We start from the raw sequence: 25,664 nt of genomic DNA, 5'->3' as shown, positions 1-25,664 counted from the left end.
CACGGACAGTGACCCAGAGCCGGGATCGAACCTGGGACCGCAGTGCCGTGAGGCAACCGTGCTAACCACTTGCGCCACCGTGCTGCCCTTACTTAACTGTTCTTAATACACACTGTTATACATACATAAATGTTACTTTATGGTGAATGTATTCATGTGGATCTTCAATCTATATTTAACTCAAGAACAGTCAAAGTGATAAGGAATAAAACATAGAACAGTACAGCACAGAACAGGCCCTTCGGCCCTCGATGTTGCGCCGAGCTTTGTCCGAAACCAAGATCAAGCTATCCCACTCCCTGTCATTCTGGTGTGCTCCATGTGCCTATCCAATAACCTCTTGAAAGTTCCTAAAGTGTCCAACTCCACTATCACAGCAGGCAGTCCATTCCGCACTCTAACCACTCTCCGAGTAAAGAACCTACCTCGGACATCCCTCCAATATCTCCCACCCCAAATATTATAGTTCTGCCCCCTTGTAACAGCTACATCCACCCGAGGAAATAGTCTCTGAACGTCCACTCTATCTATCCCCCTCATCATCTTATAAACCTCTATTAAGTCACCTCTCATCCTCCTTCGCTCCAATGAGAAAAGCCCTAGCTCCCTCAACCTTTCCTCATAAGACCTACCCTCCAATCCAGGCAGCATCCTGGCAAATCTCCTTTGCACCTTTTCCAATGCTTCCACATCCTTCCTATAATGAGGCGACCAGAACTGCACACAATACTCCAAATGTGGTCTCACCAGGATCCTGTACAGTTGCAGCTTAACCCCATGGCTCTTAAACTCGAGCCTCCTGTTAATAAACGCAATAAGCCTTCTTCACGGCTCTATCCACTTGAGTGGCAACCTTCAGAGATCTATGGACATGAACCCCAAGATCTCTCTATTTCTCCACATTCCTCAAAGCCCTGCCGTTGACCCTGTAACCCGCATTCAAATTTGTCCTACCAAAATGAATCACCTCGCACTTGGGTTAAACCCCATCTGCCATTTTTCGGCCCATTTCTGTATCCTATCAATGTCTCTTTGCAGCCTACAACAGCCCTCCACCTCATCCACTACTCCACCAATCTTGGTGTCATCAGCAAATTTACTGACCCACCCTTCAGCCCCCTCCTCCAAGTCATTGATAAAAATCACAAATAGCAGAGGACCCAGCACTGATCCCTGTGGTACACCGCTGGTAACTGGTCTCCAGTCTGAAAATTCTCCATCCACCACCACCCTCTGTCTTCTATGTGGTACCAGTTACTTATCCAAATGGCCAAATTTCCCTCTATCCTACACCTCCTTACTTTTTTCATGAGCCGACCATGGGGAACCTTATCAACCGCCTTACTGAAATCCATGTATACAACATCAACTGCTCTACCTTCATCTACACACTTAATTACCTCCTCAAAGAATTCAGTCAAATTTGAGAGGCAAGACTTACCCTTCATGATTCAGTGGGCTGGTTTAGCTCACCCGGCTAAATCGCTGGCTTTTAAAGCAGACCAAGCAGGCCAGCAGCACGGTTCGATTCCCGTACCAGCCTCCCCGGACAGGCGCCGGAATGTGGCGACTAGGGGCTTTTCACAGTAACTTCATTGAAGCCTACTCGTGACAATAAGCGATTTTCATTTCATTTTTCATTTCATTTCAGTGTTGACTATCCCGGATTAAGCTGCATCTTTCCAAATGGTCATTAATCCTATCCCTCAGGACCCTTTCCATTAACTTACCGACCACCGAAGAAAGACTAACCGGCCTATAATTACTAGGGTCATTCCTATTCCCTTTCTTGAACAGAGGAACAACATTCGCCACTCCCCAGTCCTCTGGCACTATCCCAGTGGACAGTGAGGACCTAAAGATCAACGCCAAAGGCTCTGCAATCTCATCCCTTGCCTCCCAAAGTATCCTAGGATATATCCCATCTGGCCCAGGGGACTTGTCGACCAATTTTCAAAATTGCTAATACATCTTCCCTCAGCACATCTACCTCCTCCAGCCTACTCGCCTGTATCACACACTCATCCTCAAAAACATAGCCCCTCTCCTCGGTGAACACTGAAGAAAAGTATTCATTCAACACCTCTCCTATCTCTTCTGACTCCATGCACAAGTTCCCACTACTGTCCTTGACCGGCCCTAACCTCACCCTGGCCATTCTTTTATTTCTCACATAAGAGTAAAAAGCCTTGGGGTTTTCCTTGATCTGACCGGTCATTGACTTCTCATGCCCCCTCCTAGCTCTCCTAAGCCCTTTTTTTTTTAGCTCATTCCTTGCTACCTTGCAATCCTCAAGCGACTCAACTGAACCTCGTTTTCTCATCCTTACATACGCTTCCTTTTTCCTCTTGACAAGACATTCAACCTCTTTTGTGAACCACGGTTCCCTCACACGGCCATTTCCTCCCTGCCTGACAGGGACATACCTGTCAAGGACACGCAGTATTTGTTCCTTGAACAAGCTCCACTTTTCATTTGTGCTTTTCCCTGACAGTTTCTGTTCCCATCTTATGCTCCCTAATTCTTGCCTAATCTCATCATAATTACCCCTCCCCCAATTATAAACCTTGCCTTGCCATATGGCCCTATCCCTCTCCATTACAATAGTGAAAGACACCAAATTGTGGCCACTATCTCCAAAGTGCTCTCCCACAAACAAATCTAACACTTGGCCCGGTTCATTACCCAGTACTAAATCCAATGTGGCCCCACCTCTTGTCGGCCTATCCACATTGTGTCAGGAAACCCTCCTGCACACACTGTACAAAAACTGCCCCATCCGAACTGTCCCACTCAATATTTGGAAAGTTTGTCACCCATGACAACTACCCTGAGACCTCCACACCTATCCATAATCTGCTTTTCAATTTGTTCCTCCACATCTCTATTACTATTTGGGGGCCTATAGAAAACTCCTAACAATGTGACCGCTCTTTCCTATTTCTAACTTCAGCCCATATTACCTCAGAAGGCAGATCCCCCTCTAACTGCCTTTCTGCAGCCGTTAAACTATCCTTGATTAACAATGCTACTCCTCCACCTCTTTTACCACCTTCCCTACTTTTACAGAAACATCTATACCCCGGAACATCCAACAACCATCCCTGTCCCTGTTCTAACCATGTCTCCGTAATGACCACAACGTTATAGTCCCAAGTACCAATCCACGCTCGAATTCACCTACCTTATTCCTTGCATTAAAGTAGACATACTTCAACCCACCTTCCTGCCTGCCGGTACACTCCTGCGACCTTGCTACCTTCCTCAGTACCTCACTACTCTCAACACTGGCTATTGGACTACAGCTCGTTTTCCCATCCCTCTGACAAATTAGTTTAAACCCCATTGAAGAGCCGTAGCAAATTTTCCTCCCAGGATATTGGTGCCCCTCTGGTTCAGGTGCAAACCGTCCTGTCTGTACAGGTCCCACCTTCCCCAGAATGTGCTCCAATTATCCACATAACTTAAACCCTCCCTCCTACACCATCCCTGCAGCCACGTGTTTATCTGCACTCTCTCCCTGCTCCTGAACTCGCTAGCGCGTGGCACTGGCAACAAACCAGTGATGACAACATGGTTTGTCCTGGCTCTCAGCTTCCACCCTAACTCCTTAAATTCCTGTTTTAAATCCCCGTCCCTACTCTTACCTATGTCGTTGGTACCGATGTGTACCATGACTTGTGACTGTTCCCCTTAAGGATTCTGAAAACACGGACCGAGATTGGGCCGAAAGGTGGCCAGCAGTGCTTGTTATAGACAGAGAAGGAAGCCTCACAGAGATGGAGTGATCTGTGGTGAGAATTTTACAAATGATTGCACTGGAGCTTAATGGGAATTCTCAGAATGGACTTGTACATATTTATCAGCCTGGCCAGTCAAATTAAAGGAATTTAATCACAATTAGGAAATGAGAAGCATCAAAATAACATCACTTAATTTTTTTATATAGAGCAAAATAAAGTTTGCAAAGACCAGTAGAAGCTGAATAAATTGTGAAAAAACTTTGAATATGACTTTAAAAGATTTAATTATAAAAATATGGTTATTCATAATTGAAATATTCAACAACATTCCACAAATATGATTTGAGACACTTTTTGATCATTCCTTGACATTGGGTTTGACAAATTGACTATTATCAAGGCTTTTGCCTGCAATTGAGAATTTTGGTAGGAGTTTCATGTGTTGATTCTGACCAATTATATATCTGTTCTTCAGCAATGTTATTAATCAGATCACGGTTAAAAATGCAGTTAAACCTGTGGGCAGCATGGTGGCGCAGTGGTTAGCATTGCTGCCTCAAGGCGCCGAGATCCCTGTTTCGATCCCGGCCCTGGGTCACTGTTTATGTGGAGTTTGCACATTCTCCCTGTGTTTGCGTGGGTTTCACCTCCACAACCCAAAAGATGTGCAGGGTACATGGATTGGCCACGCTAAATTTCCCCTTAACTGGAAAAAATGAATTGGGCAATCAAAATTTATCATTTTAAAAAATGCAGTTGAACCGGATGAACAAATTGTTTAGATTTTCAAACAGTGATCTGAAACTGGAAACGGGAGGTTCTTGCCACATCAACTAATTTCACTGATTGCTGGCTCGAGGCAGGGGAGGGTGAAGGGTTGGAGGGGATGGGAATTCAACAGCACAGGCTGTGGCACAGTAGTGAGTGGCAGACCACAATTTAAGGATTTCTGGGTTAATCTATATGTGCTAAATCTTAAAATTGCAGTCAGTTTCAGAGGTGTAATGACAGCAAAGGCCAACAAGTTTGCTGTCAGAAACCCATTGTATAATCAGGGACAAAAATTTCTGTTTCCTCTTTAGTTTGTATTTTTATTGAAAATGTAGTCAATACACTGTGGGTTCTCCCTCTTTAAAGACAATTTTCAAGTCTCATCCATGTTGTAAGGGAGCATTAGACTTGAATTTAAGAATATATTATTGGAGAGAATCAACACATGAAACTCCTACCAAATATCTCAATTGCAGACAAAAGCCTTGATAATAGCCAGTCTGCCAAAAGTCAAGGAATGATTAAAGAGTGCCACAAAGAAAAAAAATCTATATAAGACAACAAAGGCCAAGAATAGAGGCAAGGAAAGCTCATTAATCAATGCAAATTCCAGATCAAAATAATTCTATAAAGAAATCGGGAGGGATTCTCAATCATGTTGCACCCGTTTTCTGGTTTTGCCTGCCCCCATCGGTAGCGGGATCCTCCGTTCCGGCAGCCGGCCAATGGGGTTTCCCATTGTGGCCACCCCCACGCCCAGGAAACCCACGGGTGTGAGTGCACTGGCAGCGAAGCAGAGGATCCCGTCGACAGAGAATCCAGCCCATCATATTTAATGCTGTTTTATAATCATTCAAAATTCGTAGACAATAGCAGAAAAGATCTTGCTTAACATTTTAGACATTGTCTCATTTATAAAAGTAAACTATATTTTTTGAATTACATATTCTATGATCCAAATATTTAAAGTTTGTTAAAGATTCTCAATGTATTAATTGTGTACAATGAATAATGCACAATTATACAAAACTGGAACATGTTGGAATGAACAAATCCAAAAATGATCATGTGAAAGTGAATATGGGTGCAAGACAGAGCGAGAGTTACAGGAGAGTTGGGGCTTGAAAACAAAGAGACAGAGCAAAAGTTCCAGGGAGAGTCAGTGTTCAGTGCCACTGCTGCTGCCTGTGTTCAGACATCAAAGGAAGGGCGTACATTGATTGGCTGGCGAGTACTGGTGACTAGGGGCAGATTCTCAACAATGGGAAGATTAAAAATGATCAATTGCATCGAGTAGCTGGTGAGTATTACCTTTTATTTTTAAGTGAGATTTATTACAACTAGGAAATGGTGTTACGCCTTGGTAGGATTTTTTAGTACTAGCAAGGTTTATTTATTAATAGTACTAAGGTGCAATAATATTTGTAAGATTTTTTAAAGCAGTAGCAAAGTTAACTAATAAGGCTGCTCCAACCTCAAGCATGCCCATCCAATGAGTTGAGAACTAGTTAATGGATAGAAAACAGTGCAGGAATAAATGGGTTACTTTCAAATTGATTAGCTGTGGCTAGTGGAGTACTGCAACAATCAGTGCTGGAATCCCAGCTATTCAAAATCCATATTAATGATTTGGATGTGGGGATTAATGGTAATATTTACATCTTTGCAGATAACACTAGGTAGAAGTGAGAGTTGTGAGGTGGATGCAAAGATGTTTCAAGATCTGGAGAGGCTAAGCATGGGCAAAAATTTGACAAATGGAATACAATGTGGAGAAATGTGAGGTCATCAACTTTTGTAGCAAAAACAAAAATAGAGTATTTCTTAAATGGAGAGAAGCTGGGGAAGCGTTGAACTTCAAAGGGACATGGATGTCCTTGTTCATGAGTCACTGAAAGCTATCAAGCAGGTACAGCAAGCAATTAAGAAGGCAAATAGTATGTTGGTCTATCCGATAAGATACTTCTGAGTATAGAAGTAAAGATGTCTTATTGCAATTATATAGAGCACCTAAGTGTGCAGTTTTATTCCCTTTACCAAAGGAAAAACACATGCTTGCCATAGAGGGAGTACACCAAGGTTCACTAAATTAATTTGTGCAATGGAAGGATTGTTCTGAGCAACAATTAAATAGTTTGGGCTTTTATTCTATGAAGTTTAGACGAATGAGACATATCTCATTCAAACACACAAAATTCTTACAGGGGAGATGCAAGAAGGATGCTTCCCCTGGTTGGGATGTCTAGAACCAGGGCAAATATCACAATAAGGGACATGCCATTTAGACTGAGATGAAGAGGAATTTTGGCACTCAGAGGATGGTGGATCTTTTGAATTTTCTGCCCCAGAGGGCTGTGGAGGCTCTGTTGCCGAGTATGTTCAAGATTGAGATTGATAGATTTCTACATATTAAAATATTGAGGGATATGGAAAACAGTGGAGGAAAATGGTGTTCAAGTAGAAGATCAACCATGATCTCACTGAATGGTGGAGCAGGCCTAGGTGGGTTGAATGGCATATTTCTGCGGTTATTTCTCATGTTATATTCTTATTTTGTGCTATGTGGGAACTCCAGGACACTTCCCATATCCTAGATAACCATTGGTGCAGGGTGTGTCGTCAGTTGCAGCAGCTTGAGCTCTAGGTTGTGGAACTTGTGCAGTAGCTGATGTCACTGTGGTGCATCCATGCATCTGTGAGGCTGAGAGCTAGGGTCAAGGAGGTCATTGAGCAACTGCAATGCACCCCGAGGAGGGAGGGTGAACAGTCAGCAGTCGTGATCCATTGCAATGCTGGAGAAAGAGGATGTCCCAAAGGGGCCAAGGACAGAACTGATTTGGCTAGAGATGAGGAACAAAAAAGCTGAAATTACATTTTAGGCCACTATCTTGTGGGAGGAATGAGGAACAAATTTGCAAAATAATTGCAGAGGTGCAGAAATTATAGATTAGTTATAATGGGGGACTATGAACTATCCAAATAAAGGCTGGGATAGTGGTAGAGCAAAGGGAAGACAGGGGCAAGAGTACCCAGTGTGTTCAGGAGTTCTTTCCACAGTAGTATGTACCCAATCCAATGAGAAAATATGCACTGCTAGACCTGGCTCTTGGGAATGAGGTGGGCCAAGTAGATCATGTGATCCTTGCACCACTGTGGTAGCAGTGGTGAGCGCTGCTGCTGCATAGCACCTGGGTTCAATTCTGGACTCTGGTGACTGTGTAGAGTTCTCCCTGTGTCTGCATGGGTTTCCGCTGGGTGCTCCGGTTTCCTCCCACAGTCCAAAGATGTGCCAGTTAGATGCATTGGCCATGCTAAATTGCCCCTTAGTACCCAATGGTTAGATGGGGGTCACAGGTTTAGGGCAGGGATTTGGCCTGGGTGGGGTGCTCTTTTGGGGGGTCAGTGCAGACTCAATGGGCCAAATGGCCTTCTTCTGCACTGTAGGGATTCTATGATTCTATAAGGTTTAGGATGATATAGAAAAGGACAATGTACAATCCAGAGTAAGAATAATTAACTGAGGGAAAGCCAACTTCAACATGGTACGGATGGCTCTGGGTCAAATACATTTGTGCCAAAGGTTGGCACGAAAAAAGGTAGCTGAACAATGGACTACCAACAAAGAGCTGGTTTGCACACAGTTATAACATATTCATTCAAAAGGGAAAGGTAGGACAAACAAATCCAGAGTTCTCAGAATGACAAAGGAAGTAGAAATTAAGGTCAATTAGTAAAAGTGTGTTTAAGACAGGTGTCAGGTGGAAAATACAATTGAAAACCACGCTGAGTACAGAAAGTTCAGAAGAGAGGTGAGAAAGCACATAAGAGAAGCAAAGAGAGAGCATGAAAAGAGGCTAGCAGCTAACATACAAGGAAATTCCAAAGTCTTCAACAGGCATATAAATAGTAAACGGGTAGATTTAAAGGAGGAGTAGGGCCAATTAGGAAAATTGTAACATTACACCCTTGTTCAAAAAAAGGGGTTAAGGATGAGCCCAGCAACTTCAGTCAGGTCAGTTTAACTTTGTGGCAGGTAAATTTCTAGAAAGTATAATTGAGGACAGAATTAACTGTCACTTGGACAAATGTGAGTTAATTGAGAACCAACATAGATTTAAGGGAAAATCATGCTTAATTAACTTCCTAGAGTTTTCAAAGCGGGTACAGAGAACAACAAAGAACAAAGAAAATTACAGCACAGGAACAGGTCCTTCGGCCCTCCCAGCCTGCGCCGATCCAGATCCTTTATCTAAATCTGTCGCCTATTTTCCAAGGATCTACTTCCCTCTGTTCCCCGCCCATTCATATATCTGTCCAGATGCAGCTTAAATGATGCTATCGTAGGGCAGCACGGTGGCCTAGTGGTTAGCACAACTGCTTCACGGCACTGAGGTCCATGGTTCGATCCCGGCTCTGGGTCACTGTTCGTGTGGAGTTTGCACATTCTCCCCGTGTCTGCGTGGGTTTCGCCCCCACAACCTAAAAATGTGCAGAGTAGGTGGATTGGCCATGCTAAATTGCCCTTTAATTGGAAAAAATAATTGGATAATCTAAATTTATTTTTTTTAAATGATGCCCGCCTCTACCTCCTCCGCTGGCAAAGCGTTCCAGGCACCCACCACCCTCTGCGTAAAAAACTTTCCACGCACATCTCCCTTAAACTTTCCCCCTCTCACCTTGAAATCATGACCCCTTGTAATTGACATCCCCACTCTTGGAAAAAGCTTGTTGCTATCCACCCTGTCCATACCTCTCAATTTTGTAGACCTCAATCAGGTCCCCCCTCAACCTCCGTCTTTCCAAGGAAAACAATCCTAATCTACTTAACCTTTCTTCATAGCTAGCACCCTCCATACCAGGAAACAGCCTGGTGAACCTCCTCTGCACCCTCTCTAAAGCATCCACATCCTTCTGGTAATGTGGCGACCAGAACTGCATGCAGTATTCCAAATGTGGCCTAACCAAAGTCCTACACAACTGTAACATGACCTGCCGACTCTTGTACTCAATACCCTGTCCGATGAAGGCAAGCATGCTGTATGCCTTCTTGACCACTCTATCGACCTGCGTTGCCACCTTCAGTCTATGAGGGCATTGCTGTTGATGTGGTGTACATGGATTTCCAAAAGCCATTTGTTACCCATACAGCAGTTACGGCACGTTGAATAAAAGGGATAGTAGCAACATGGATACAAAATTGGCTGAGTGACAGGAAACAGTGTGATAATTGTTCATGGATATTTTTTTGCTGGAGGAGGTTTTCTCGTGGAGTTCCCCAGAGGTCAGTATTGGGACCCTTACTTTTCTTGATATATAATTAATGTGTACAGGGAATAATTTCAAAATTCATGGACAATACAAAACTGGTTAGCATTGGGAACCGTGAGGACAGTGCAGAACTTTAAACGGGCATGGGAAAGTTGGTGGAATGGGCAGATAGGTTGCAGGTGTAGTTCAATATGGGGAAATATAGGTGATACATTTTGTTAAGAAAGACAGTTTAACGGGTGCAACTCTAAAAGGGGTGCAGGAGCAGAGGGACCTGTGTATACAAGTGCTGGATCATTAAACATGGCATGACAGGATTGTGCAGTTAAGAAAGCATGCATAGTCTTTATTAATAGAAGCATAAACTACAAGAGCTTGTATAATATACTTGTTAGATCTCAGCTGGAGTACTGCATACATATCTGGAAGTTGGAACTCTTTTCCTCCTTGGAGGAATGTTAAAAATTTGAATTCCAATGCCAACCCTGGCCAGCCGAGATTTCTGGGCCTTGGGAAACTTCGTAACTAAGAGAGGCAAGGACTGCTGCATCCAGGAGGTATGTACCTTTTCACAACTGATGGATCCAGTTTCCTTGTTTTACCCACACCTTGAAATTAGATAACCTCTGCACCCCAACGGTGCCTTGGTGCTGAAAGATGCAGCAGATTGTGCTTTTTTTAGATGAAGTTAGGCACAAGTTATCAATTTCTTCAGCCATCAAGAAACAGTAATAGTTGGCATTGCCAACTCTGTGATAAATGTTTTTTGTACACAAGATAAAACTACTTAGTACATCACAGAATTAACAGTGTAGAAGGAGGCTATTCAGCCCATCGAGTCTTGGAAAGAGCACCCTACCTAAGCCCACACCTCCACCCTATCCCCGTAACCCCATCTAACCTTTTTTGGACACCAAGGGCAATTTAGCATAGCCAATCCACCTAACCTGTGTATCTTTGGACTGAAGAAGGAAATCGGAGCACCCGGAGGATACCCACACAGACACTGGGAGAACATGCAGACTCCACACAGACAGTTACCCAAGCCGGAAATTGAACCTGAAACCCTGGAGCTGTGAAACAATTGTGCTAACCACTGCGCTACCGTGCTGCCCTGAATAACTCCTAATATAACTCCCTACACTTCACCCACTGCTTTCTGTAATGAGAGAAAACCACCTTGCCCATTTCAGTGGAGCATTTCATCCTGCATCACAACATTTGCCTGCAACTTAACTGTCCTATTCAGGAAAGAATTTCAAACCAGAAGACTCGGATACCCAAAACTTTCCTAATCTATTAAATACTATTCTATTTTTCAAGTCCTATCTCTGCTACCATGCTCGTGCTAAGAAAAAGAAAGAATGGGGTAACGATGAAAAAAAGATAAGAATTGACTTCCGGTTGCGGTGATGCGGAGGTAAGCTGCAAGTTCGGAGGCTCCTGCTTTTTTCGGACTTTTGGGCTCTTTTAAGGGCCCGTAACGGCGCTGGTCGGACGTTTCCCGGTGTGGGAAGACATCAATGCACCTCCCTGCTGGTGGATGGACTGGACCAGGAGCGGGGCGGTCAAAAAATTGGTTTTGGAGCGGAGAAAGGTGCGAGGGAGGAAGACCAAGATGGCAGCGGGCGGGGAATCGGCAGCGTGGCGGCAGTGGGCGCAGGAGCTGCTCCATTGCTGCTTCAGGGAGCTGAAAGCTGAGCTGCTGGAACCGCTAAAGGCCTCGCTTGACAAGCTCACAGCGACCCAGGCGGCCCAGGTGGCAGAGATCCACGAGGTCCGGCAAAAGGCCTCGGAGAATGAGTACGAAATTCTAGGCCTGGCAGTGAAGGTGGAGTCGCACGAGGCACTCCACAAGAAATGGCAGGCGAGGATGGAGGAAATGGAGAACCGCTCGTGGCGGAAGAATTTGTGGATCCTGGGCCTCCCAGAGGGATCGGACTTGGGAGCCTACGTGGTCACGATGCTGAACTCGCTAATGGGAGCAGGGTCCTTCCAAGGGCCCTTGGAGCTGGAAGGGGCCCATCGAGTGTTGGTGAGAAGGCCCAAGCCGAACGAGCCGCCAAGGGCAGTGCTGGTGTGGTTTCACCGCTTCGTCGACCGAGAATGTGTGCTGAGGTGGGCTAAGAAGGAGAGGAGCAGCAGGTGAGAGAATGCGGAGGTCCGAATTTACCAGGACTGGAGTGCGGAGGTGGCGAAAAAGAGGGCTGGTTATAACCGGTCGAAGGCAGTGCTGCACAAAAGAGGGGGGAAGTTTGGCCTGTTACAGCCGGCGCGCCTTTGGGTCACTTATAAAGACCGCCAGTACTACTTTGACTCCCCGGAAGAGGCCTGGGCCTTTGTCCAGGCAGAGAAGCTGGACTTGGACTGAGGATTGAGGGGGGGTTGGGGACTAATGTATAGTGTTTGGAGGCTCTGTTCTCCCTTGCTCTTTTCTGTTGGTTTTGTTTTTTCTTTCTTGTGGGAAGCTTGGGGGATGTTTTGTAGGCCCGCTGAGGCGCGAGCCTTCTCTTCCCGCGTTTTGGGTCGAGGGGCGGGGCTTAAGCTGGTGGTGTGGGTTTTTTCCCACGCTGGAGTCCCGGGGGGGGGGGGGGGGGGGGGGGGGGGGGGGGGGGGGAAAGAGAGAGAGAGAGAGAGAGAGAGAGGAGAGAGAGAGAGAGAGAGAGATTGAGAGAGAGAGAGAGATTGAGAGAGAGAGAGAGATTGAGAGAGAGAGAGAGAGATTGAGAGACACTGTGCCGGTCGGGGGGAATGGTGGTTGGGTCACACCGGGGGGGGTCGTTGGGGTGGCGGGAGCAGCCGGGGTCAGTAGGAGTCGGCTGACTTACGGAAGTACAATGAGAGGGGCAACTCAGCTGGGGGGGGGGGGGGGAAAGAGAGAGGAGTACCGGGTTGCTGCTGGAGGTGCTGAACGGGAACTGATGGTGCTGGGGGGTCGGGATGAGGATCTGCCACCGTGGGGAACGGGCCGTGCGGGGACTGCGGGCACGTGGTTGGCCGAGAAAGAGTTATGGCTGACCGGCGGAGAGGAAGGGGGAATAACCCCCCGATTCGGCTGGTCACATGGAATATAAGGAGGCTGAACGGGCCAGTCAAGCGGGCCCGGGTGGTGGCGCATTTGAAGGGGCTGGGGGCAGGAGACGCACCTTAGGGTGGCAGATCAGGTAAGGTTGAGAAAGGGGTGGGTTGGGCAAGTGTTTCATTCGGGGTTGGATGCGAGGAACCCGGGGGGTGGCGATTTTGGTGAGGAAGAGTATGTCGTTTGTGGCGTCGAGTGTGGTGGCGGATAGTTGTGCAGGATATGCATGGTGAGCGGTAGGCCACAGGGGGAGCGGTGGTGCTGGTAATGTGCACGCCCCAAATTGGGATGATGCAGGCTTTATGCGGCATATGCTGGGCTGGATTCCAGACCTTGAGACGGGGGACTTGGTAATGGGAGGAGATTTCAATACAGTGCTGGACCCAGCACTGGATCACTCCAGGTCCAGGACAGGTAGGAGGCCGGCAGCGGCCACAGTGCTGAGGGGGTTCATGGACCAGATGGGAGGGGTGGATCCTTGGAGGTTTCTGAGGCCGGGGGGGTAGGGAATTCTTGTTCTTCTCCCATGTCCATAAGGCTCTCAGATTGACTTTTTTGCCTTTCGCAGGGCATTGATTCCAAGGGTGGTAGGGGCGGGGTATTCGGTGATAGCCATCTCGGATCATGCCCCGCATTGGATGGACCTAGAGCTGGGGGAGGGGAGGGACCAATGGCCGCTATGGAGGTTAGGGGTGGGGCTGCTCAGCAACCCGGGGGGGGGGGGGAGAAGGACGATGACTATGTTTGTTTTTTTAATTTTAATTTATTTTTAAGTTCTTTGTTGTTCATTGGGGTGGGGGGGGGGGGGGGATGTGATACATGCGCCGATACGGTCTGGGGAGGGGGTGGTGTTACAGTTATTATGGGTTATTTTTGTATTTCATTGTTTGTGGTATGTTTTATATTTTCTGTAAAAAATTCGAATAAAAATTATTTTTTTTAAAAAGAGGTGGGGCTGCTGTCGGACGAGGAGGTATGCGGGCGAGTACAGAGGTGCATAGAGGGGTACTTAGAAACTAATGATAATGGGGAAGTGCAAGTGGGGGTGGTCTGGGAGATGCTGAAGGCGGTGGACAGGGGGGAGCTGATTTCCATTAGGGCACATAGGGAGAGGGAGAGGTTGGTGAAAGAAATGGTGAGGGTCGACAGGAGGTACGCGGAGGTCCCGGAAGAAGGGCTATTGAGGAAGCGTCGTAGTCTCCAAGCGGAGTTTGATATATTGACCACCAGGAAAGCGGAAGCGCAGTGGAGGAGGGCGCAAGGGGCGGTATACGAATATGGGGAGAAGGCGAGTCGGATGCTGGCCCACCAACTCCGGAAGCGGGAGGCGGCGAGAGAGATAGGGGGAGTTGAGATGGAGGAGGGAGTCTGGTGCGGAGTGCAAGGGGCATTAACGGAGTGTTTAGGACCTTCTATGAGGAGTTATACAGGTCAGTGCCCCCTGGGGAGGAGGGGGGGAATGGACCGCTTTTTGGACAAGCTAGAGTTCCCGTGAGTAGGGGAGGAGCAGGTGGAGGGTCTGGGGGCGCCAGTTGAGCTGGTCAATGCGATGGGGAGTATGCAGTCAGGGAAGGCACCGGGGCCCGATGGGTTCCCGGTGGAATTTTATAAGAAGTTTTCAGACCTGCTGGGCCCGCTGCTAGTGAGGACCTTGAATGAGGCAAGGGGGGGGGGGGGGGGGGGGCTTTGCCCACGACGATGTCTAGGGCATTAATTTCACTGATTCTGAAACGGGATAAGGACCCCCTCCAGTGTGGGTCATACAGGCCGATTTCGCTCCTCAGCATGGAAACGAAACTGCTAGCCAAGATATTGGCCAGGAGGGTGGAGGATGTGGTGCCGCAGGTTATTCACAAGGATCAAACGGGTTTTGTGAAGGGGAGGCAGTTGAACGTTAATGTGCCGCGGCTTCTTAATGTCATAATGATGCCGGCAGTGGACGGGGAGGCGGAGATAGTGACGTTGATGGATGCGGAGAAGGCCTTTGACAGGGTGGAGTGGAGATACCTGCGGGAGGCTTTGAGGAGGTTCGGGTTTGGTGAGGGATTTATTAGGTGGGTGAGGCTGTTGTACGATGCCCCGGTGGCGAATGTGGTGATGAATGGGAGGAGGTCGGAGAACTTTCAGCTGTTTGCGTTGGCAATCGAACCCCTGGCCATGGCGCTGAGGGAATCGAGGAGCTGGAGGGGGATAAGGGGGGGGGGGGGGGGGGGAGGGGGGCTGTCTTTGTACGCAGACGATTTATTGTTGTACGTTGCAGATCCGGCGGGGGGGGGGGGGGGGGGGGTATGCCGGAGGTAATGAGGATTCTTGGGGAGTTCGGGGACTTCTCTGGGTATAAGCTCAACGTCGGGAAGAAGAGTGAGCTGTTTGTGGTGCATATGGGGGACCAGGAAAGAGAGATAGGGGAGCTTCCGCTGAAAAGGGCAGTGAGGAGCTTCCGATACCTGGGGGTCCAGATAGCCAGGAGCTGGGGTGCCCTGCATAGGCTAAACTTTACGAAGCTGGTGGAACAGATGGAGGAGTAGTTTAGGAGGTGGGTTGTGTTACCACTCTCCCTGGCGGGCAGGGTCCAGTCGGTTAAAATGACGGTGCTCCCAAGGTTTTTGTTCCTATTCCAGTGTCTACCCATCATGATCCCGAAGGCTTTTTTCAGGAGGGTCAGTAGAAGTATTACGGGGTTTGTGTGGGCGCATAAGACCCAGAGGGTGAGGAGAGTATTCCTGGAGCGGGGTAGGGAAGTGGGCGGGTTGGCGCTGCCCAACCTGTGTGGGTACTACTGGGCTGTGAATGTGGCAATGATACATAGGTGGGTGATGGAGGGGGAGGGGGCGGCATGGAAGAGGTTGGAGGCGGCGTCCTGTGTGGGCACGAGCTTAGAGGCGCGCTGGTGACAGCGCCGTTGCAGCTCCCCACAGCAAGGTATTCTACGAGTCCGGTAGTGGTGGCTACCCTCAAAATCTGGGGGCAGTGGAGGTGGCATGGGGGGAGGTGAAGGCTTCAGTTTGGTCCCCGATATGGGGGAACCACCAGTTTGTACCAGGGAGGATGGACGGAGGGTTTTTGAGCTGGCGCAGGGCAGGTATCAGACAGATGGGGGACCTCTTTCTCGATGGGAAGTTTGCAACCCTAGAGGAATTGGAGGGGAGGTGGGGTCTCCCCCCAGGGAATACCTTCAGGTATATGCAGATTAGGGCGTTTGTTAGGCGGCAGGTGGCGGAGTTTCCACTGTTGCCGCCAAGGGGGGTTCAGGACAGGGTGCTCTCGGGGATGTGGGTCGGTGAGGGGAGGATCTCGGCAATCTACCAAGTGATGCAGAAGGGGGAGGAGGCCTCGGTGGACGAGCTGAAAGAGAAGTGGGAGGAGGAGCTGGGAGAGAAGAGCGAGGAGAGAACATGGGCGGATGCTTTGGGGAGGGTGAATTCCTCCTCCTCTTGCGCGCGGCTTAGTTTGATCCAACTAAAGGTGCTGCATAGGGCGCATATGACTGGGACAATGCTGAGCCGGTTCTTTGGGGGAGAGGACAGGTGTGGCAGGTGTTCGGGGAGCCCAGCCAACCATACCCACATGTTCTGAGCGTGTCCTGCGTTGGAGGGCTTTTGGAGGGGTGTTGCGGGGACCTTGTCAAGGGTGGTTGGCTCCAGGGTGGAGCCGGGCTGTGGGGCTCGCAATTTTCGGGGTAGCATCGGAGCCGGGAGTGCAGGAGGCAAAAGAGGCCAGAATTCTGGCCTTTGCATCCCTGGTAGCTCGGCACAGGATTCTTTTACAGTGGAAGGATGCGAAGCCCCCAAGCGCGCAATCCTGGATCAATGACATGGCTGGGTTCATCAAACTGGAGAGGGTCAAGTTTGCCCTGAGGGGGTCGGTGCAAGGGTTCTTCCAGGTGGTGGCAGCCGTTTCTAAACTTCCTGGCAGAGCGTTAGGGGGCGGTCAACTTCAGCAGCAACGCGGGGGCAGGGGTGGGGTTTACTTGTTCGCTATGGGGGATGGGTGTGTGATTTAATGGTTTCATGCTCATTATTTTTGTTAATTTATTGCTTTTGTATTGGGGTGGTTACTGTTTTTCTCTGTTTTGTTGGCTAAAATTTATTGGAAATTTGAATAAAAATTATTGTTTTAAAAAAAGATAGGAATTTACCTGAATTTTTTTTCACAATTAGCTCGTCAAATTTAAAACACTGACAATTTAATGTGTCTAAAGAAATGTTACTAAATTATTGTGACTATTTAAAGAGGATCCGAATAAAAGAGGACTAAAGATACATATGTACCCAGCAGGGTTCTCAAGATATGTCCAAAGGACCATTAAGTGATTTGTTAGTTTAAGAACTTTAGGTCCCTCCACCTAGAATCCATCGTTACTTTGGAAGGTAACTGCACAAATAGAATCAAATGCAGATCTGATCACCAAACAGCATTAAATTATGACGGCCATTGACTGTACCTGCAATGACACTACATCTTACATTACAGTGCTCAATTAACTAATTGTTCTATTCTTAATTTATAACCCAAACTGTAACTATCATCTTTAGACTCCAGAGATGGTTGTAGAGCATGGCATAATCAGTTTGAATCTGAAAATGATTTCAAAGGGTAGAGGAGCAAAAAAAGTCGTAACGGTCCGACTCATTTTGCCTGCTCCCCATGAGGCTAGGAAAATTACTTTGATGTTTTATTTGTATTTTTTAATTTTGACTTCCAATGAAGGTGCAATTTAGTGTGGCCAATCCACATATCCTGCACATCTTTGGGTTGTGGGGGTAAGACCCCCGCACACACGGGGAGAATGTGCAAATTCCACACGGACAGTGACCCAGGGCCAATATCGAACCCAAGTCCTCAGCACCATGAGGCAGCAGTGCTAACCACTAGAACATAGAACAGTACAGCACAGAACAGGCCCTTCGGTCCTCGATGTTGTGCCGAACAATGATCACCCTACTCAAACCCACGCTATACCCGTAACCCAACAACCCCCCCCCCCCCCCCCCCCCCCCCCCCCCCCCCCCCCCCCCCCCACCTTACTTTTAAGGACACTACGGGCAATTTAGCATGGCCAATCCACCTAACCCGCACATCTTTGGACTGTGGGAGGAAACCGGAGCACCCGGAGGAAACCCACGCACACACGGGGAGGACGTGCAGACGCCGCACAGACAGTGACCCAGCCGGGAATCGAACCTGGGACCCTGGAGCTGTGAAGCATTTATGCTAACCACCATGCTACCGTGCTGCCACCCATACTTTGATGTTTTTATCTTATTTTTAAAAACTCATGTGTCAGTTCTTGATAAAGCACCAGTGATAAATTCATATAAACAGAGATTAGCATTGATCAGCATTAAAGTTCATACTTGAACAATACCCAAAGTCAAATTTGTTAGAAAGGTACTGTGCACACGAGAATAAGAATGAGAAGGATAGTAGTTGACATTCCTAAATCTTGTACTGTACATCTATATGGGAACAGTCAATTCAAACAATGTAATGGGATTAAAATGTTTTAAAAAATATACATAAATGTAATTTTTCTAGAGAAACGCATTTTAAATCCCATTCTTTCTAGAATCTTGAATCTGTAAAATGTTGAAGCTATTTTTAATTCCTTTTTGTCCCAAATTAACATCAATTTCACTTTTTCAATTACATATGTTGAACTCAGTTTATCCATTTTCTGCGCATGTGAAGAATGTTAGCACAAAGTAAAATTTGAAACAAAATACCTTAAATTGTGTGAATTCACAAGATGTGAATAATCAGAATAAAAATTAAAATGTACACAAATTAAATTTAAACATTTTTGTTAATTTTTTTTGAAGGGAAAACGTGACAAGTTCTAAACTTAATTGTGCCAATTTGTCTGGATTAGGTAACCTTCTTCTCGAAAGATAAAGTCAAAACAGCAACCAAAAGTAAATTATGTAGTTCATATACTGGCATAGTTACACTTAAGACTGAATTTAGTCTTTTGAGATAGTCAAATCATAAGTGAAGCCAACAAGTTTTAAAATGAAAGCAGAGAGACAGGGCTAAATTGAATGAAACCTTCAGATGTAGGGGATAGCATTAGTCAATTAGTCATTTATTTCATTGTTAGTAAATTATAGTGGATGAAAAGAATCAATCTTGCTCTGAAAGGTATTTCTAGCCGCCAATATGACGAGAGATATGACCCAGAAATAGTGTTAGTCATAATGTACAATTTAAAATATAAAAATGTACAAGCAAAAATAAATTACGTACAAACCTTCAGTGTTCACACAAAAATTAGACCAAGGTGATTATATATTTGAAAAAGTGAGCATGCCAAATACAAGAGAAATATAGAGAGCTGTACAGTACACAGTACCAACATAAACTACATAATTTACAAAAGATAAACCTCTAGTATCTGTATTTCCTCATTGGAATTCAAAAGGAAAAGACATTGATTAGCCAAAATACAATTCTGACTAGTTCTCATGGCAATAAGTTTCTAAGCAACAGCACCATCTTAACCATCACAAGGCTCACATACAATATCTATCAAAAGCAGAAGCAAAATATAGCAGTTGATAATGTACGGTGCTAAATAACACACTACTCAATTTCTGCATCAAGATTATCTAATTTTAGTTGGGAGTGCATTTTGCCAAATTTAGTTTATTCTCATGCAAAGAATATTTTATATTGTAATTGGCCACAATAAGTGGAATACTCCATTTTATGAAATGGTAAATAAGGAAAATGTCTCCAATGTAAAATTAAATACAAATCCTGTCTGCTGCCCTATCTTTCATGTCACATACTATCTTAGTTTGGTATTTCAATTTTATATTTCTGTAAGATATGAAATCCAGGCCATGAAAGATTATTCCTTTCTCATTCATAAATCCATGCACAATTATGTGCACAAAAATCCATCAAAATATTATTTACCCATACAGTATTAAGAAAAGTTAGAAACTCAATGAAATTTAGTGCTATAATAAAAGTTTTTCAATGCGCTCACAAGCCAAAAGTGGTTTGTCAGGAATTTCAGGCGTAAAATACTTAAGCTACAAGGGTTAGCAACCCTCAAGGATTTTGAGGCATGTTCACGTTACTAGTAAACAAGCATGGGAGTGCCTGCAGCATCAATGCATTCTCAGAACTAATGCTGCAAATCAAATGGCCTTTTCTCATTTTACATCTCAATGTTAGGGTAAACAAGCTATTTCAAAATAACTTTATCAAGCTTTTCCCTCCCAATTTCCTAGTTCTGCATAAGTCCAGCCAAGACAGCCCCAGAGCTGGCCATTAGAAGATCTGAGAACTCAGAATTCAATTTATTCTGTAACCCTTAGGATCACAGAAGGCAGTTCAGGACTCGCAACTGGAGAACTGCATAGCAATTTATGGCTATGGTTAATCTATCCTATTTTTGCATTCTTGTACGAACATATAATAAAATCTAAATCAAAATTAATAGATTTATCAAATTTATTTCCTGCAATTTAGCTTTCCACAGAATTATTTAAGAAAATTGTCTTTCAGTGTATGAATTAAAAAAAAATCGAAACTGGTGATTATTAATTAGAATTTTACTTACATGCAGAGACCTTTTGAAGTGAAATTCCTCCATGTAAATAACCACTCTGTAGTAATTTTAAGTTCAATTACTAATAGCTTAAATTAAAATAAAGTATTCAAGTGAAACCCTTAAGTGAAATTCCCATTTTCTAATAACATTCTATTTTGTCAACAAGTGTGTGTGCGCAGTGTGTTATTATGCAACGGTTGCTTAGGAATGAAATAATTTGCAATATCAGCCCATTTTCAGAACATAGAAGTAATTTTAATTTGAAAAAGCTCAATCAGTGTTTTGAAATGAGAAACCTACTCTATGTTCATTTACTCTGCATTAGTCATTGTCAAACAAATATTAAACATTAAGACTGCAATCTAAATACTGAAACCTGATAGTGTTAATTTAATCAAAGAAAACATTTATTTTTGACCATTACTCGGGTACTAGTAACTGCAGATCTGTGGACTGTGTACTGTACTTACCCCATTCCACTCTACGCCCATACTCACTTCCTCGCCACCATCAGGACCACTCTCATATTTTACCACATCAGCATTTAGACTTTCACGGCTTCTTCTTTTTTCTATGCTTTCAGGATCATTAAGTACTTCAGCTACTCTTTTTTTATGGATATTATCCAGGCCCTGTGTACCAAAGATATTCATTTTAATTATTTTCATAATTCAAACATGTAAACACAAATGTAATATCAAAATAAAAATATAACTAACTTTATTCAAGCAGGCTAGAAATCATTTCAGAATATATTTAATGGAAATACATGGTTTTCACTAGAAAAGCCATATAAAAATACACAGAGCTTAATGTAATGACCATTCAAACAATATTTTTTTATGATGTGTGATTCATTTCAATTTATTCATTTGTGAGATTTGGATTGCGCTGACTAACCCAGCATTTATTTCTCATCTGAAATTGACCTTGAGATGATATCGATGAGCCTTCTTGAAATGCTGCAGTCCATATGGTACAGATACACCCACATGCTGTTAGGAAGGGAGTTCCAAGATTTTTACCCAGTGACAGTGAAAGAATAAGTAGCTATATTTTATTCTAATCTCAAACTGCTGTGTACCCATATGCACTATAATAATTATTATAATTTGTACTGTGTATTAATTCCTAGTATTGAGTCAATAATGATATATTCTAAATTCCTTGGCATTTAACTTTATGGTTTTTGTATCACTAAAAACTTTCTGGTTGTCAGTGTGTCAAACAAGCAACCTGATATAAAAATGTGCAACAGCTTGGAATTTTAAAAATTCACCTCCTTTCCGCCCACACTTTGACTTAATTCTGTACCCAAAGTAATAAATACAGCAATGCAGCCAAGCTTACTTGTTTACGAGATCTCAGAGCTGCTTCTTCCAATGTTTCAGCTGCTTCAAACTTGCCCTGACGTTTATAAAGTGCTCCAAGGTTCTTCAATGTCGTTGTCACTGTCGGACTGTTTGAAGTGGAGAATAAAGTAAATTTTTGAAACAAAAATAGCCAAATCTGTAGTGCAAGTATTTTGAGGCATTTTTCCCTTTAAATTGGATCAAATACACACAAAGATTCTTGAAATGGAAATCACTGTGGAATTTAATCCCAAATCGGAATCAAAAGATTGTATCCATGCAGCTAGCCTGATTCCATTCTTATGTATCCAATTGTAGCTGGAGAAAAACCTACAATGGCTTTTCTTCCATTAGCTCAAATCCCCAAGGATCTATTCCTAGACTTCTATTTCTATTCTACAAACTGCCCCTCAGCGACATCATCCAAAAACATGTACGCGACAACGCTTAGCAGTAACTCACCACCACAGTCGACCTCTACGCTGCCTCCAACATGTCAGGTTGCTTGTTTGACACACTGACAATCAGAAATTTTCTCCAACTAAATATTGGGGAAACTGAAGCCAATGTCTTTGGTGTCCATTGCAAACTCCACCACTCTCAATGGCAACTGTCTGAGACGGTTTGCAATCTTTATCATATTGACTCAAGTGCATCCAATCACATAGCAACTCAACCAGCAAGGTCAATGATGTTCACCCTGCCTCAATTCATCTGCCACTGAATTCCTCATCCATGCCTTTGTTACCTCGATACTGGATCATTCAAAGGCATGCTATGTCAGATTCCTACCTTTAGCCTTCATAAACTAGAGGTCACTTTCAACTCATGTATGAGATCATCAATGTCCTGTCCACAAAAAGCAGCACAAATCCAACCTGGCCAATTACTGTCCTGTCAGTCTCCCCTCGATCAGCAGTGATGAGTCCCCCCTCAATCAGCAGTGATGGAAAGTGTAATTGATAGCCCTATCAAGCAACACTTGCAGCAATAACCTGCTTACCAACACTCAATTTGGGTTCTGCCAAGGCCATTCAGCTCCTGCCTTCATTACAGCCTTCGCCTAAACATGCTAGTTCACAGTCAAAACCTGACATTTTTGGGGGGAAATTCAGTCCAATATCTAACGATTTTATGAGAGCTCTTTTACTGGGATTCTAAAAATACCAGCCAGAAGAGAAAGTCATGGATGGTTTAAATCATTGCATTCCAGTCCATTGATGTAAAACTGCACTTGATTCATTCAGGGGTTACTGCTGCATTAAAATCATTAAATTGAGTAATTGACCAATAAGCAATGGTCAGCAAGAACATAAGGCATAGGAAAGGGTGCATGGCTCCTGGTATGTTCTCCTGTTTACATCAGGTTTTTAAAAAATAAGAATGTGGTATTACCGGATTAAACCCCAACAGTTGCTAGGATACCTGACAAAAACATCAATGTTTTATTTAATTTGTAAAACTGTGAGGAATGATACTTCACTCCAGGAGTGATTTCACGCACAAGTAGGGATATGGGATATCAAAACAAACATTATACTAAGACAGCATTAATAACTTTCACATTATAAATACAAATAGCTTTCAATTACCAGTTAAACAATGTTTATCAATACAATCACACAATAACCCATTAACTGCTATCTTTATATCAACTCAAACACGCATCTGAAACTAAAATCCACTTTTAAATACAGTTAAGCAGACTCAGGAATACTTGCTGTAAATAGGCGTCTTGGATAAACCACATTAAGAAAGCAATATCCTTCAGGAACCAGCTTGCAAGTTCTTGCCCGTCTCGACTTACTGTTTAAACTGTCTATCCTGTACAACGGCAAATCATTAGCTTACTGTCTGAGATCAGCTGCTTCTGGTCTGTCCCCAGTCAAACATTTAACTGAACTGTTTGGAAAGAAACTGATAGTCTGAGAACTGTATTGAGAACAGCTGCTTGTTTGCTGCTTACATCCCAATCTAAAACTAAACTGAAATCTCAACATCTGACTGCTTCAGCTCCTGGCTTCTCCCATCTCACTACCTCATCTCACCAAGTTGAACACAATGTCTCCGATTATCTAGTCCCCAGAGAACCTTCTTAACATAAACAAAAGTCAATTAGCCCAAACTTTTGTGATGCTTTAATCGCACTTCTTGAAGCCACAAAACCTGGTTACCTACAAACCAAGATTTTAAAAACACTAATGCATCAGTCTTACAATCACTAACCCAGGGTTTTAACCCTTACTGTACCAACTACATATAACACAATATATCTGAAATTCCTGCATTTATCATAGTGGAAACATACCTGTCGACTTTGCATGCCTTGTACCAGCCTCCATACTCGCCAAATGTGGTGCCATCTTTTGGTTTTCCCTAATAGAATACAAAATGTAATGCATGCAATATATGCACCAGGCTTATAAATGAAAATGAGACTTAAGAAAAAGAAAAATCTAGAACGCTTGATATGGAAATGTATTATTTCAGAATCTTCTGCTTGTTAAGAGCTCAGATGCTCTAAAGTAGAAGACTAGAATAAAAGCTCCTCAATTCATGTTTCAGATATCACCCAGCACATCCACAGAAACTCTCAATGTCTTGTCACACATTCCAAAGGAAAAGAGGGAAATAGGAGTCATGCACTCAAGCCACTTTAGGAAAACCTGTCCATCAACATTATGGGTGAATTTATAGGAAGCAAGCTGCATGTCCTCTTGATCGCAGATGGTGCACATAATATTAAGACATCAAAATGCTTTACAACTTTTACTTTAAGAAAGAAAAGTTTAAGTCATGCAGCATTTTTATACATTTACAACATTACAGAATGATTTTTATGCATTTATTTTTTGATCCATCTGAAGCAGACTAAAGCATTTTCTGCAACAACACTGAACACATTGACATAGTTACTTGTCAACCAAGATACGCTTACCTTGCATTGTTCCTCTCTTTCTTCTGCATGCATCCAAATAGGCTTATTTTCATCTAGGGAAGGAAAATTAAGCCATTTTTACAATGGGAAGGAAGTTCACAAATAGTAGGCTTTTTTCATATTTTCGATAACTTGGTCTTTCTTTCACATTGGTCAATTTTCTTAAAAGTATTTCAAAAATTAAACATGAATTTAACACTTCAAATAAGGAGAAAGCAGGAAAAGGTTTAAAATAAAGTATCAAAATGTAAGTTCATATAAGGTCTGAATGTAATATCCATGTGCTTCCAGCCATATTTTTGTTGTTCCACGACCACTCAAGCCTGGAAATCCACCACGTAATTTTTCCACAAGCAGCAAAAATAGAGTGAATGGGGAAGAAAGCAAGAAAAATCAAAACCCAGGCCATGCTGACCTTTGTAACAGATAACAGTAAAATTCTGCTCATCAGAATAAAAATAAAAATCATCTACTCACCATCCACACAACCAAACTCCCTCTCATGAGCACGAGTGAGAATTTCTTTGTATAATGTTTCTGCTTGTTTGAACTTGCCTTGCTTTAGGTAGCAAGAAGCCTAGAAAGAGAAAAAACATGTTATTAGAATGTTATTTTATTCAAGAAACACATTTGCAGCCCAAATGCTTGATGTAGTGCAACTTACATCAAAAAATTAATATATTGGCTAAGTAACTAAGTTAAAAATATGAAAACAGTGAGGATACCCTCCATTGTGTTGTGTGGCACTACCACCATGCTAAATGGAATAGATTTAAAACGGATCTAGAAACTCAAGACTGGGCATCCATGAGGTGCTGTGGGCCATCAGCAGCAGCAGAATTTTACACAACCACAATCTGTAACCACACCCAGCATATCCTCCACTCTACCATTACCACCAAGCCAAGGGATCAACCCTGGTTCAATGAAGGGTGCAGGAGGGCATGCC

General features: G+C 44.1%; 1 protein-coding gene across 8 annotated transcripts in view; it reads right to left on the bottom strand.

Annotated features, from left to right (window-relative positions):
* Window positions 1–25,664, bottom strand: part of klc1a (kinesin light chain 1a) — a 149,142-nt gene that overhangs the window by 58,045 nt on the left and 65,433 nt on the right. For 5 of the 8 annotated variants that reach the window (XM_038777675.1, XM_038777692.1, XM_038777712.1 and 2 more), the window contains exons 9-13: window positions 25,193–25,292; window positions 24,716–24,768; window positions 24,086–24,153; window positions 21,776–21,884; window positions 20,896–21,057 (exon numbers count right to left, since the gene is read on the bottom strand). In XM_038777675.1, coding sequence (XP_038633603.1) covers window positions 20,896–21,057; window positions 21,776–21,884; window positions 24,086–24,153; window positions 24,716–24,768; window positions 25,193–25,292 — 492 coding nt within the window. The remainder of the gene's footprint in view (window positions 1–20,895; window positions 21,058–21,775; window positions 21,885–24,085; window positions 24,154–24,715; window positions 24,769–25,192; window positions 25,293–25,664) is intronic. The other 3 variants (XM_038777684.1, XM_038777721.1, XM_038777736.1) reach the window with 1 other exon arrangement.

The sequence above is a fragment of the Scyliorhinus canicula genome, chromosome 2 (assembly GCF_902713615.1).
Source record: "Scyliorhinus canicula chromosome 2, sScyCan1.1, whole genome shotgun sequence".
Lineage (NCBI taxonomy): Eukaryota > Metazoa > Chordata > Chondrichthyes > Carcharhiniformes > Scyliorhinidae > Scyliorhinus > Scyliorhinus canicula.
This window is presented reverse-complemented; position numbering and strand designations above follow the sequence as displayed.